The 14,738-nt window shown below is 51.1% G+C and overlaps 1 protein-coding gene and 1 long non-coding RNA gene across 8 annotated transcripts in view; one reads left to right on the forward strand and one right to left on the reverse strand.

Moving 5' to 3' along the window:
• Window positions 1-14,738, reverse strand: part of MTSS1 (MTSS I-BAR domain containing 1) — a 160,699-nt gene that overhangs the window by 4,612 nt on the left and 141,349 nt on the right. For 3 of the 7 annotated variants that reach the window (XM_043483435.1, XM_043483432.1, XM_043483431.1), the window contains 7 exons: window positions 12,584-12,741; window positions 11,296-11,403; window positions 9,849-9,946; window positions 7,373-7,592; window positions 1,964-2,158; window positions 534-707; window positions 28-190 (listed from right to left, as the gene is read on the reverse strand). In XM_043483435.1, coding sequence (XP_043339370.1) covers window positions 28-190; window positions 534-707; window positions 1,964-2,158; window positions 7,373-7,592; window positions 9,849-9,946; window positions 11,296-11,403; window positions 12,584-12,741 — 1,116 coding nt within the window. Of the gene's footprint in view, window positions 1-27; window positions 191-533; window positions 708-1,963; window positions 2,159-2,967; window positions 3,088-7,372; window positions 7,593-9,848; window positions 9,947-11,295; window positions 11,404-12,583; window positions 12,742-14,738 lie in introns of all 7 variants that reach the window. The other 4 variants (XM_043483434.1, XM_043483433.1, XM_043483436.1 and 1 more) reach the window with 2 other exon arrangements.
• On the forward strand, window positions 2,407-12,589 carry LOC122451004. Its single transcript, XR_006272287.1, has 4 exons — window positions 2,407-2,676; window positions 11,495-11,604; window positions 11,881-11,962; window positions 12,323-12,589. It is a non-coding gene; the product is annotated as an uncharacterized LOC122451004 (long non-coding RNA).

The following is a 14,738-nucleotide window of genomic DNA, read 5'->3' on the forward strand; positions in this document are numbered from 1 at the left end:
GGCTGGAAAGCCTAGGCTGCCTCCTACCTTGGGAGGGGATGGTGTCCTCGGAGCAGCAGGGGGTGGTGGTCTGGGTGCTGTAGCCACTGGAGCACTGGAGCGAGTCCCGGCTGCTCCTCTGGGTGTCCAGCTGGAGGCCCCGAGACAGGGCCAGGGCCAGCTCCTCACAGGCCTCCATCTCCTCTCCAGGCTGTAGGGGGGAGCAAAGAGAGAGCCCCCGGGGCCATGAGTCCCTGTCTGATAACCCCGGAGCCTTTCCACTCTTCCAGTGGGGCCTTGTCTGGATCCTACTCTGTTCCCATGACCACCACTGGTCTGTGGGCCCAGGAGGCTGTCAGCTTGCTTGGGCCCTACCCAGGCTCTAGAAAGTTCTAGAGTCTAACTCCCATATGAGACCTTCCCTGGGGGCCCTCTAAATGCCATAGACCAGGGAGTCAGGGAAAAGGGCTCAGGTCCCTCCAGCCGCCGGCCAGCACATGTCCCCTGGCCTGGTGTGGAGGGCCCCGGCCAGCCGAAGAAAACAAGAGCGTCACCCTGGTGGCGGCCGACACGGTCATGCTCCTTGGCCTCTGGGCCTCCTCGGTAGCGGCGGGGGCACCTCCTGCCGCAGTGGGGCCTCCTCCGCTGGGGTCTGGCTCTCGCTTCTCTTTGCGGCGCTGAAGGGTGTTCACCAGAGGCTGATCGTAAGGTCCTGGCTTGGCCCAGTCCTGAGTGGAGCAAGCATGGTCAGGCGCCAGAGCCTCGGCCTCCACTTGGAGGCCAGAGAACCCCCCAAGACAGCTGCCCACCCACAGAAGGCGGCTGGTCCCCGAGGGGGAGCTCACGCCGGGACAAGCCAGCAGCCCCTTCTCCCCTCACCCAGTGCTAGCAGAAGGGAATGGACAGTCCTTTGGGGACCCCCTGGGTACCTCTCCTTTCCTCATATCTGCCCAAAGACAGAAAACCCACAACAACTGGGCAGGGAGCCTGGGGGAGACTCTTACAGCCACCAAACAGCTGACCAACTGCCTGCCGAGTCTAAAGGCACCAGCCAGTGGAGAGACGTCCCCAGGGACTAGGCCCTCCCCCGCTGTCTGAGGGAGCCCCTGGCCTATGGGCTCAATTGATCGCACTTGCATAGCCTGGCCACCAGGGAGCACTAAAGGAACGTCAGACACTTTCCCTGAGGCTGAACCTCACTTCAGGGAAGCAGCCCCAAAGGGCACTTGGGGACGTGCCTTCTGAGGTCCTCACAGAGGAAGGGAAGGCCCCTGGGTTGGAAGAAGGATTCTGAGGAGTCTGAGAGGTCTGCACCACTTGTTCAAAATGTAGGCTGCCTAGGGGCCTACTATTCCAGTTAGGGACCTCTCGAAATATCCTCTGGGCGTCAATTGTACTTGCTAGGAAGTAATATAAAAACTTTTTATATTAAAGCAATGTTTATTGCTTTAAAGCAATGTCTATTGATTTATATGTCTTAATATAAACCATTAAGACTGAAAAATAAAGTCTGCATGGACTTTGAAGATTTGAAAAAAAAAAAAAGCCAAAACCTATCTGGGGGCATGGTTCTGTACCATGCCCCGATAAGGGACTCAGGGGAACAGTCTGGGGTACACAGTCCCCGGTATCAGCGGCTCCCTCAGGAATCCCCCAGGAGGGCAGAACCGGGACGTACACTCAGGAACCAGACATCCCCACCGTGCTCCATCTGGGTCTACTGGGGCCTAACCGGGGTTAACTGGTGTCTCCTACAGCCCAGCCACTCCAACCTCAGCTCTGCGTGGACAGCTCTGCCTCAGCGCTGCCTGCTGGTTTCTGGTCCCCCCCGGGAGAATTTACTCAGGGAGGAGGTGTTATGGGGAAGAAGGCAGAGTGTGAGAGGAAGGGGTTGAGGGGAGAATCGGGGTGAGAATCGTGGGGGCAGAAGAGAGGCGAGCACAGAAGCAATGAGGGAGGGGGGAGAGGGGGGAGAGACACAAACCTTCCAGCTAGGGATCTGAGATGACGGGAACATGCCGGGCCCAATGGTGTAATAATGAGCGTAGTCTGGAAGATGGACAGAGGTGACCCGAGGGAGCAGGCGGGAGGCGGGCAGGCAATGAGGGAAAAGGCTCGCCCCTACGGGCCCCACATGGGATTCAGTTGATAAACTATAGTGAGAAAACCCGTTAGACAACTGGAAACAAAAAAAAGGGGGGGAGGAAAAAAGGAAAAAAAAAATTAATACAACAGGATGAGCGTGGAGGTACAAGATGGCATTGACATTCAAGGGATGGGGGAGACCTGAGTATTTACAAATGTCAGGGACTCTGCTGCTCATGGACAGTCCATGATGCGAGAGAAGAGCTCCAGGGGGCAAAGAATGCACGTTTATCTGACACCAAGCATTCAGTGGGGGAAAATACTGTATCTACATTTAGAATAGTTTGGAAATGATCGGTGTCCCTATATGTGCAGTGCTCAATGGTCTTCGATTATTCCACTAATAATTTCACAGTGATGGTGATTTGCTCATCTCATTATGCAGCTTTCAAAACTCAACACCATCAGCTGAAGCTGTTCCTTCCAGGATTCCAAATCATCAGAGTGTTCAGGAGCAGATTCTAAATTGGGGCAAAGAAGCGGGGGCTGCAAACGAAAAGGCAGGAAAGCACACAGCCTCTGACGCGGTGGAATGTCACATCCAAAGACAGGGTGACGAGGTGGCCACGGTGGGCGGGGTGCAGGGGAGGGGGAGGAGGAAAGATGGATGACCATCCATGTCCTGGGAAGAAGCCTTCACACCTCCGAGTTCCCCATACCCCTTCCTCTCCCTCTGGGTGACCGCAAGGTCACTGCTTCAGGAGCCAGGCACCCCTTCCCGAAAAACCCCTCAGTCTCGTCCCTCCCTCTGTCCCGAGAGGGGCCGCTCTTGGAGATTCTGAGTCTCTGGGTTCCCGCGGCGGGGCGGGGGGCGGGGGAGGGGCTGGGACCCCAGCCGGTCACCTTCTCCGTGGACGCCCAGGCGCCCATGGTGGAGCCTGAGCTGACCGAGGTGGGCGAGCTGCACTCGCTCACCGACTGGCAGGTTTCCGAGGCTTCGGAGGAGGCCGAGCTCGACGAGTTCTGCAGCCGGGAGGGACCACGCGTGGGGACCGCGTGCCGCCACAAAAGGTCACCCGTAAAAAATAAAAAGATGGGGGAGGGCGGGGGGGGGGGGAAGGTCACGCAACAGAGAGAGAGACAGACATGCACAGAGAGAAGGATGAGAGAAGCAGAGTTAGGGTTATTTCCCCCCAAAGCTGCGCCCACACAGAGGCTTCCAAGCCCTGGAAAGGAAGCGTGATGCCCAGTGAGACCCAGACCCGCCGGACTGTGGCGCGCCCGGGACGCTGACGTCGGGGTGTGTGTGTGTAGTGCATGGGCTGCGTGCCTGGCCCGGGAGAGGGGCTCTGGTCGCGGTGCGGGGCTCCTGTGTTCCCCAGGGCACTTCTCCCTGCGCCTCCTTTTACATCTCTCGGGTGCCCGGCTGTTACTACATGAGGACTGACGCCCCAGCTTGGGCTTTGGCTCCACGTCCGACTCTTTTGTGACCCTATGGGCTGTCGCCCACCAGGCTCTTCTCTCCGTGGGATTTCCCCAGGCAAGAATACCGGAGTGGGTTGCCATTTCCTTCTCCAGAGGATCTTCTCAACCCAGATACTGAACCTGCGTTTCCTGCATTGCAGGTGGATTCTTTACCGCTGAGCCACCAGGGAAACCCCTTGTCTCCTTAGAATGGCTCTAATTCCTGGATTCTCCCCCTTTGTCACATGCAGCCTCCGAATCCCTAATGGGTGGTTTTCCAGCTGTGAAGCTATATCCTCACAGGACATGATTTTAGGTCTTTCTGCCTGGGGGGTGATTTTGAGGCTGTGGGCAGTCAAGTCCATTGGTTAGGGCAATGTTTCTAGTGGCCGTCATAGGGAGGATGAACCATCCAGTGAGATCTGAGACATCACAGAACTGAGGTCTGCCTTGACAAAACATCTCTTCAGGCTGATCTGATTATAAACCTCCAGTCCCGACCCGTCTCCTAGTGTCAACCAGGCACCTGCTCCCAGGTCCTAAGCTTCAGCCGAGGCAGAGACTGCCTGTTAATTCATCACTCCATCTTGACATACTGGTCCTGTCCTGGCACGTGGCAGGTGCCGAGCAGTGCTGAATGGATGAGTGACAATGACCATCTCTCCCATGTAAGTGTGTCCCCCCGGGGGGCATGCTCTGGGCCCACCCAGACGTTGCTTTCAGTTTTCTTCTGTTAACTGCAATCTCAGCCCATCCGTATAAGCAAGTCTGAGCCTCTTTACTCTCTCCCTGGATGTGTCCCTGTATTCACTGGCAAGGAGGCCAGAGTCACGTGTCTGTCCCCCAACTTTCACCGACCAAAGGAAGGTTTCTCCAGCCTTGCTGTGTGTGTGTGGATCAGGCTGAATGAAGCGAGGTCTCAGCCTCCAGTCATGTCGAGGGGAACAGAAGGCGAGCTTAAATCTGAATTTACTTAAATCTGAAAGCTGGTGCTCCCATCCTACAAGAGCAAGGAACCAAAAAGGCATTCCATGTGCACGCGGCTGCTCGGAGCCAAAGCAAGGGCAGACCCCACACTGGAGGTCCCAGCTGCTTCCCCAGCTCAGTGTTTAGTTAGCAGTCCAGGTTCAGACTGAAGTCTGAAAGTTTGAAGTCCCCTTTCTGCCACTTCCCAGGCTAGGAACCATGGGTTTAATCTCTCTTAAACCTCATTTTTCCTCCCTCTTTAGAATAGAGATCAATAATATCTATTGGATGAAGATTAAATGAGGTCATGTGTGTGTGTATCTATGTATGTAGTGCTTAACCAACTGTAAACAAAAGCCAGTTACCATTATAATTTACCAGAACTACTTATTTTGGCTCCTCTAATTAAAATAAGTTCAATTTGAAAAAAAGAAACAGTAAAGCACCCCAGGACTACAGGTTCTTATTTCCTTTGACTTCTGCTCATTTTTTTCTGAAGAGCCCCTTGAGTGGATGGAGTGGACGGTTCTAGGCAGGAGCCCCGCTGCAGACGTGGTCCCATCTCTCCTGGGCACATGTGGCACAACTTGTAAAGAGCAGAGTGGGGGACAGTGGGAGAATTCTGAATACATCCTGCCACATGGCATTCATTTACACCCGTGCACCTGAGGGATCGCCCCGCTTATGGATGTGTGCTCCCTTTCTCCCACCCAAATAAAGGTAATAAAACTTCCCCCAGGAAACTACACCCTCTGGCCTGTGTGAGGTGTACAATCTCCTTAAATTTACCCTCTGCCTTTGAAGCAGCCATAATGCCTTTTTCAAGAAAAACAGAATTCTCAATTAAATTCTGCAGCATCCCTGAGTTCACTCAAACTACCCTAGAGTTGCTTAGCCAAGCATTTATCTCAGGCACTGGCTTTCAGATTTAAGTAAATCGCAACAAGCCCGCCTTCTGTTTCCCTCGACATGACTGGAGGCAGAAACCCCGCTTCATTCAGCCTGATCCACACACGCACAGCAAGGCTGGAGTGCATGGCCTCTTTTTTTAGGAAGGGGTGTCAGCACACAAGATTTTGTTAATGCATCAGTTGACTAAGAACACACACAGAATGACGCTGCACGTTAGAGAAGCCTTTGAGGAGCTGCAAATCCCTGCTCCCTGTCCGACCATGCTCACTCTAGGCTCACGAGACACGCAGGTGCAGTTTAGTGCCACACGAGACAGGACCTCTCAGACAGTGAGCCAAAGCGCCCCAGCTAGGACAAGTAGAGGACTTAAAGCTGCAGCTCCTAGCTCTGAGCATTTCTTTTTAAAATTGAATCTCGACCCCAGGAAGAGAGATGCAACAGTGCCCCCGGGGACAGCTGTGAAATGCCAAAGGCGGGGCTCCAGGCTGAGCAGCCCTGGGTTCACCAATGTCAGACGAATCATGCGAGTGGCTGTCTGGCTCCCAGAACATGACAGATGCTTCCTTGACGTGGAGCGCTCCCCAGAACACTCTGCTAGGGGCACCTTATGGCCAGAGTGGTGCAGAAAGGCCACTGGACCAGTTGCTAAAACCCTTGTTTCAGATCCCTGACTACAGGTCATACAACTGTGCCACTCGGGCAGACTGCTTTACATCTCTGAGCCCGTTCCCCCAACAAAACAGGGATAACAACACTCCAAGTGGCTGCTGGCAGGACTATACAGATAACAGGCAGGCGCTCCTAGGATGGTACCTGGCACACAGGAGATACTTGTTGACTGTCAGGCAAATTGGATACCTGGATGAACAAGACAAGCACGTGACCTTCTGAATCCAAAGGATCTTGGGCCAAAGGCTGTGGTTGGTATCAAAATGTATTATATAGGGTTGACCAAAAAAGTTTCTGTAACGTCTTACTTTGGAAAAACCCTAATGATCTTTTTGGCAAACCTAATATGCAATGGGCTTGCAGTCACCACGCTCCCCAGCAGATGGCGCTGAGGGGACATCCTGGATGTTCACGTTTCCTGGTTGTCTGTACGTTGTGCTTACCAGTCTAGACGCCAACCCACTGACACAAAAAAGGGACCCAGCGGAGCAGGTGAAGGGTGTTGGATGCCCAGCTCCTGCCTTCTGTTCTTCTGAACCCACTGGGCTGGGCGTTTAGTGCCATCTAACCCAACTGTATTCAGAGACTCAACACCTTCCCTTCTCCCAGGAGGAAGGTGCCAACAGAATTACCTGCATGGCCACTGAAGATACTTTCTTATTCTCATCCTCATCACAAATTGATGCAAGGAAGCTGAAAGTGCCAAGGAAGGGCTCCGAGGCGTTGTTCAACAGCAGAATCTCTGTCCCCTTGTGCAAATGGGATAATGACTACATCATGACAAGCTAGGCACAGGGACGCCAGAGAGTGGCCAAGACTCTGAGTCTGTCTACATAAGTGTGAAAACTCTCCAACAGCGTGACAACCATCACCCGCATGGTGATCACAAGCTTTGAGTGAGTGAAAGTTGCTCAGTCATGTCCGACTCTGTGAGACCCCATGGACTGTAGCCCGCCAGGCTCCTCTGTCCATGGGATTCTCCAGGCAAGAATACTGGAGTAGGTAGCCGTTTCCTTCTCCAGGGGATCTTCCCCACCCAGGGATCGAATCCAGGTCTCCTGCATTGCAGGCAGATTCTTTACAGTCTGAGTTACCAGGGAAGCCTGATCACAAGCTTTAACCCCCACTTACCTTATCTCTCCCTTTAGGGGATCAGCTCATCTAAAGATGAGAAATTAAACCAGAGGTTCCCCGTGTCAGACGACTAGGGTCTGTCCAAGCTCTCTGGTTCCAGCCATCAAGGCTGATCCAGGGCCTCAGGTGTGGCGGCCGCTCCTGGGGCCAAGGGCACCCTTACCTGGTTGGGGGCCTCAGGCGGCATGGGGGACGGCGACTTGGACTGGAAGGCGTCCTGGGAGATGAAGCCTGAGTCGTGGGAGGACACGCTGGACAGCCGCACGGGCGCCTGCTGGGCCAGGCTGGAGCCGCGGTAGCGGTAGTGGGAGCTGGGCGAGTGCGAGTGGGAGCCGTGGGAGCCGCTGGACCTCGAGTCGCTGCTGTTGACGCTATTCAGGCTGCTGCGGGGGCAGCGGGACAGGACAGGGGTGACAGGGGAGAGCGCATCATGCAACCAGCCCCCCGCCCAAGAAGCAGCGCAGCGCGGAGGCATGTTTTCAAAACACCCAATCATTAAGCGAGTAAACAAAAGGTCTTTTCACTGTGAGCAAGGGAGAGGGGGGGACCAGCTGTGGAGACGTGGTTCTCCGACGGTGCATGAGGCATCTTTAGGATGCAAGGCTGTGATTTTAAAGAGTCAAGTGCTGCCCAGCTCTGCTGTGTCACCGACCAGCAAAGCCAGGGGACTCGATGTCTGAGGCAGGAAAAAGGTTCATATCCTCTACTCACAAAAACCACATGAAGGCTTCAGCATGACCTAGTTGGAGCACCCAAGTGTCTTCCTCAGGTGAACCATCTGGATCAAGCTGGCCAACCATCAGTTGGCACCAAGAGATTTCTCAAGGTGATTGCATCCTAAGTGTGCCTCATTCAAGATACTCATACGTGAGGCAACTGTGTTCATGTATTTACATTTTATTAATATTAACAAAGTTGGTGGTTTAATGAATGGCTTGACCCTGAACACAGGTACTTCTCTGTTCAACTATCTGTGAGCCTAGCAAACAGAACACCTGGCAAGAGGCAGGCAGCTTTCAGGGACTAAAGGTCATCAATCGAAGCTGTTTGCTTCCAGGATGGAACAGTAAACAGGATGTTGGAAAATGACACTTGCCCTCTGGACTTCTGCTTGTTCCATTTCCAGTCGTAAGCAGTATGTCCTACACTCTGTCTAATCACTCAAATTATGAAACCCAGAAAACTGAACAAAGTCTCCTGGCCCAAACAGGCAGAGCTGACAGATAAAGGGCAGCTGTAGCAGCGTCAGAAGGCGTGAAATAAACAACCCAGACTGGGATTAGAAGACTTGTGGTTTCTGCTCCTAACTCCGCAAGAGATTCCTGTCAAATTTCACAAACTCGGCCAGCTAATAAGATAGTCAAGGGCTGACTACCTTGTTCTGGTGTTCTATACCGGAATGACTTGGTGCTAACATTCCAACAGATATAGCGAAGCGTGCTGGAGGAGATCAAGGATAATTATCATGAGTTTTGCTTCCCCGCCCCGCCCGTCAGACAGAACAGGGCATGTGGAGAACTGACAGCAAAGCTCATGGCAATTTCACTACAGCAAGCTCAGGGCTGGCGGTATCCATGTGACAGGATTTTCTGTTGACACTAAAACTACAGAAAGAGACTCACGCAGCTTTGTTTTATACTAACAAGATAAAGTTTTCTTCGCTACCAAACGAAGAAAAAATCCTCAATAGGAAAAATCCTCAGGAGATGCGTCACACACACACACAGCACAGAAAAGATGACAAGAAACCACACACCATCCTCGGGCTGCAGAATGTCAGGCTGTAGCATCTCAAGTCTGAACTTCCTGCTGCCTGTACACCACACGAGCTCAAACATGAAATCAAAGACACACAGACACACGTGTGTAGACAGAGATTCCCACGCTCCATCCTGTTCTTTACTCTCAACGCCAAGTCACAGGAAGAGGAAATCCATTCGGCTTGGAAAAGTCAAAGAAAAAGATCAGCAGGGAGAGTGTACCAAGAAGGACGTGATGCATGAGGGTGTTTCTACCCTCACAGGAAGAGAATAACCAACTTGGCCATCAGCAAGTAAAGAACGGTCTTGAACAGCACGCTGCCAGGGAACGGTGTTGCCAACTGATGGCAGGACTATTCCGATGGACCCTGAGTCACCAGGTTAACAATAGCAGTGATGGTGGTGGTGGGAGAGGTGAACAGATCAGGGATTCTATTCACTTTGTGAAGCCCTGAGACAAAGACTGGGGAGCAAATGAGGGCGGGAGCCACCGTCACTGCCTTCATCTGTTCTGGCCACAGCGAGTTGCGTCTGCACGAGAAGCGACCCCTGTTCACCCTTTGGGAGCCCATTGGTTCCTACTCTGCTAAACAGGAAAATCCAGTGAGAATTCATAAAATGGGGAGATTTGTACCATGTACCCTGAGAGAGAAAGCTGTGTCCACCAATTTAAGGTCTGATGGGATTTTTCCTTCTAGCCCAAAATTAATTCCAAAACTAAAGAGTGAGACCAGAGTTGTGATGGGACCCTTTCACCCGATCACCATTTCCTGTTTAAGATGCACTATTTCACAGCCCAAGACTGGCTCCAACATTCACAATGAGTGTAAAGCGAAATGCCATATCCCCGAGGCAACAGCCCAGCCTGGCTTCACCTACCTGCAGACGCTTGACTTGCGGGACATGGTGGTGCTCGGAGAAGAGGGTGGGGTCTGGTATGACCAACTGTAATCAGAACCTTTCAAGTCCAAAATCACCTAAGGGGACAGAGCAGGAGGGTCAGCAAAGTGCTGAGAAGGGAAACGTTATCCGTCAAATGTTAACAACCGTCATAACGTAGAAATTCCACCATCATGGAGGAGTGGGGAGCAAAGAAAAATATGTTGTGAAGTTTTCTTTTCAATGGAAGAATCATAGTACCAATCCATCAGTGTCATAATCCTTTTTCTGAGACAAGCAAAGATATAATTAATGGGGAAGGGAGAGGAAAACCACAACATACCTGTCAAAAAAGAAAAAGATTTACAGTTACAGTTCACAAGAGACATTTACACCAAGGTTAGAATCTATAGGGATTTTGTTTACAGCACAACACAGATGATAATGCTTTTAGGATGTGTTGATCTTACACAATGGACATGAGTCTGAGTAAACTACAGGAGTTAGTGATGGACAGGGAGGCCTGGAGTGCTACAGTCCATGGGGTCGCAAAGAGTCGGACACGACTGAGCGACTGAACTGACCTTACATCTTAGCCACTTGATAGTTACTCATGTCCCCATCTGACCAATAAAACCTGACAGAATCAAGAACAAACCAGTTCTTGACTCCTACATCTGTCTCCCTTACTTGACAAAGAGCTAGTTGAATGTAAGCTCTAGTTTCTATTCACATAGTAGGTGCTCAATAAATATCTGCTTACTGAGTGAATGAATGCCTGCAGGCTATAGTCTAATGAAAGCAATTTTGCAAGATGGAAAATATAAGCTCCCAAATTTGTCTGCTGAGCTGGCTCCCAAGGCAACAATAAGAATTTCATATGAAAGGCAAAAGCAAAAGCATGTGATTTTTCAGCTGTTGCTCTACTGAACATAGTATTAATGTCACATGAACCAAATGAGTCAACATAAAGTCACCTTTTTCATAAGTGAGATCCTCATTCATTCCTTACTTAGAATGGGAGAAATCCAGAGAGAATGATTTAGAGTGATAACCAAGAGACCCCACCGTCATGTTCCTAGGGGAGTTTACCTCTAGAGGGTCGGCAAACACATGATTAAGAGCATGGGCTGAGGAAACTGCGAGTTTGGTTTAAATCCTAGTTCTACCAGTAACTGCCTGGTTAAGTGACTTTTATCTTTCAGTGCTTCAGGGTCCTCTGTACAATGGGGATAATGGTGGAGATTCACAGAGGAAGTCTATGTAAGAGCTCAGAGCAGGGCCTGACACACAGTAGGTGCTCTATGATGACCTGTGAGGATGACAGCCACATATCACAATGTAAAACACGGTACCATTTCAGATGAGGTTTTGCCGCAAGGAACCCTCAGGACCTTGAACCTTCATCTCTTGGGTTTGTTTTGAGCACCTATCCCAAGACGCCTACCTGTTCACTTGAGGAGGGCAGTTTGTGAGGGTCCATGGTCAGGCTTTTCAGATCTTCTGATATGGTCTGCAGGTGAGTGATTTCCCCCAGCATTGAGATTTCTTCTTCCTGAAAGTAATTTACAACCTGTTACTGTGCATGATTCACTTTATCATCTGGATCCAGCTGTTTTTCTTAGGGACAGTATCTATACTTTCAGCTTTTCAGAAGAGGAGCACCGGGACTGATACATCTGTGCTGAAGCCATTTACCAGCCCTTTCTTTGGGGAAATGGAGAACAAGAAATCGGCCATAACCACGGAGAGATCTGTGAGCTCCACAGCAAACACATGGGCCTTCCTAGAAGTGTCTGGGGGCCGGCACCCCTGCTGGGGGCAGGGGGGGCAGTCTGCCTGTGGGTGGAATCCTGCAGCACAGCCCCCTCCGCAAGCCAAGGCTCGCCCGCCCCCTCCCCCTGGAAGTCAATTGGCTTCAGCAGATAACACCATTTGGGGATATTCTGGTCCAGATTTGACAGACCGAAGTAACAGCACATGTGTGTTCACTGGAGGTTAACAGCCCTGTCTTTGTTTTTTTTTTCATCAGCTTAATCAATGGCAAGTGAGGCAAACTATGGACTGTAGAAGAATGACATCACCAAGGAGCTAAGCTGGGGTTGTGGGCCCAGGTAAGAACGATTCACGGGAAAGCACTACGCTCAGGGGAACAACTCCAATCTGGGCATTTTGCCAGGGCTGAGGGACGGCAGCTGGTGCATTTTTATCAGCCTCAAGAAAAGCTCCAGCAGAACTCTTCAAGGCACACAACTGACTGACTTCAAAAATAAATCTGCATGGATTCACTGAGGCTTTTCCTCTATTAACCTCACAGTCACTCCTTGGCACTCATCTTGGTCACCGGGTCTCAAAATCAGCTGGAGGACTTGTTTAAAAAGCCCCGATGACTGGGTGGGGTTCCCAGCCCCAGAGTTGTGGATTCAGTAGGTCTAGGTTGGGTCTGAGAATGCCCATTTCTAATCACTTCCCAGGTGATGCTGCTGGTCTGGGGACCAACTTTGGGAACAACTCTGTGGGGCATCTTGGGGAGAAAAAGCAAGCGGAACCACCAGTTTCAGAATACAGAGAGGGCCGTGCGGCCATCAGCAGCTTGCAGACAACTACTGGCTCATAAACGTGACTCCACCATCATGATTCCTGACACAGGGCGGCTTCTCAGCGCCTCCAGATAAACAAGGAGGGTCTCCTCGGAACTGGCAGTTTAAGCCTTCTGGAACTTTCCACTGACTCACAATCACGGGCCGCAGCATAGAAATGAAGGTGCAGAACCGGCCGCGTTCTTCGATCAAAGCCTTCCGGACAGCCTGCTTCTCTGTTTCTTCCAATAGGAGATACTTGTCATTGACGTCTTGGAGTGCGCTGTCCAGCTGGGGCTGGATGTCACCTCGCCCTGCAAACGAGACAAAGCCCGGAGCTTGGCTTGCTGAAACAGCAGCTCCTGGAAGCAGTGTCCTCCTCCCTCGGGTCCCTGCTGGAGTGGAAACCACAATTCCCCAGGACTTCTAAAAACTCATTTATTTATACCCAGAAAGGATCTGAAGAAGCTGTTTTTCTAGGATCAGCCATTTCCAATTTCCAGTGCCCAAAGGGGATGCTTGTCCTAGCTTATTTATGACAAGTAAAATGTCCTGGGGTAACGTCTCCTGACTTGCATTCTGAAGAGGCCAAGATATGAAGAACAAGGTGAAGGCCTGTGGATGTTTCCAAAAATGGGCACAAGCTGGCTTTGTTGGGTCATGCTCAATGAAAGAGCCTCTGTCTGAAAGAGAAGTCTGTCCCGGGATACAAAGGGGGTGAACATCAGCTCTCCTGGCTCTGGGGAGCCCCCTGGGACCCTTGGCAGCTAGTTTAACTCCCTGATGGAGGGTCCTGAAGGCCCTTCCCTGTAGGACAAGCCCAGCAACAAAAAGACCCGCAGTCAGAGCTCTGCTGGTGGAGGACTGAAGGGGACCTGGGCACTGAGGCTGGCCCATGCCTGGGAATCACCTGGCCCCATCCACAGACCCCAGATACGCAGAGGCACCCATTTCGAGACTTTTCAACAACTCAAGAACTTGGTGAGGCAATTGTCTTTGTAAATAAAGTTTTATTTGCACACAATCACGCCCATTCATTTACAGGCTGTCTATACCCGCTCTCATCACAACTGCTGAGTAAAGTTATTGTAACACACACCGTTTGGCTCCTGGACTGAGAATATTTACAGAAGAAGTCTGCATAAACATGGATAAACCTGGGCAAATAGATACTGTGTCAGAGGGCATGGCTATTGTAAATCTGATCTGAGGACAAGAAGGTGACCATCAGGAGACCAGCTCATGAGCTTCCACACTGGGCTCCCAGGCTCACCTATCACCTGAACCAGAAAAAGAAATCTCTAAACTCCTTCTGGACAGAGGCATGGACTTTCCCAGCCTAGTCTGCAGTGAAATGCTCTCTGTATATACAACAAGTACTCAATAGGTGTTTAACAGGTGTATACAACAGGTACTCAACAGATGTTTAATAGGTGTATACAACAGGTACTCAATAGGTGTTTAATAGGTGTATACAATGGGTATTCAACAGGTGTTTAATAAATGCATACAACAGATACTCAATAGGTGTTTTAAACAGAATGTTAGCATGGAGGGAGCACTAGGGTTTCTCTAAGCCAACCTGCTCCCAGTTCAGAGGAGGGGAGAAGGGGAGAACTGTCCAGGGCAGTGCAGGGGCAGGCAGGCAGACAGAGCGCACCCGCCTGACCCTCTGACACTGGACTCCTCCTGCTCCTCCTCCATCAGCTGCCTCAAGTCGAGGGACTGGATTCCACCCGCCACCTAGAAAGGGACCTGACCAGTCACCACATACCCTCCTCTTTAAGAATGCCCCAGAGAACACTTAGATGCAATGTGTTATTTGGTTTGAAAAAGTACAGTGTCAGGGAAAACTGCCTTGAATGTAGGAATATATTCTGTTATTTTCTCACAAGCAGATGAGAAAGCTTCCTCTGGAGCCAGAAAGGCAGTCAGGTGTCAAGAACATCCAACTAGCAAAAGTCACTGGATTTTTGGCAGGGGTTAAGTTCTAAGTTAGCACAAGAAGGGAAAATCGGGGACAAAGGTTGTCCCTGAAAATGCCTTAGATGGCATTCCAGTACAGTCAGTGGTCCGTACACGGAGTCCTCACGGTCAGGTGAGCACACACGTGTGCTGGGTGCAGCTAAACACAGTGTTTAATTCCATACGGAGGGATTTTATCCAACAATTATGTGAGAATCTGCTCTGAGAACTTTTTAGGTGTATCAGCTACCATCCCTCCCTGACCCCGATAATTCTACCTGTTCTTCCAGTTTCTCTGCCCGGGAGCCAGTTTCACACATCACCCAGTCGCACAGTCATAGGTTTC

This window comes from Cervus canadensis, chromosome 12, assembly GCF_019320065.1.
Source record: "Cervus canadensis isolate Bull #8, Minnesota chromosome 12, ASM1932006v1, whole genome shotgun sequence".
NCBI lineage: Eukaryota > Metazoa > Chordata > Mammalia > Artiodactyla > Cervidae > Cervus > Cervus canadensis.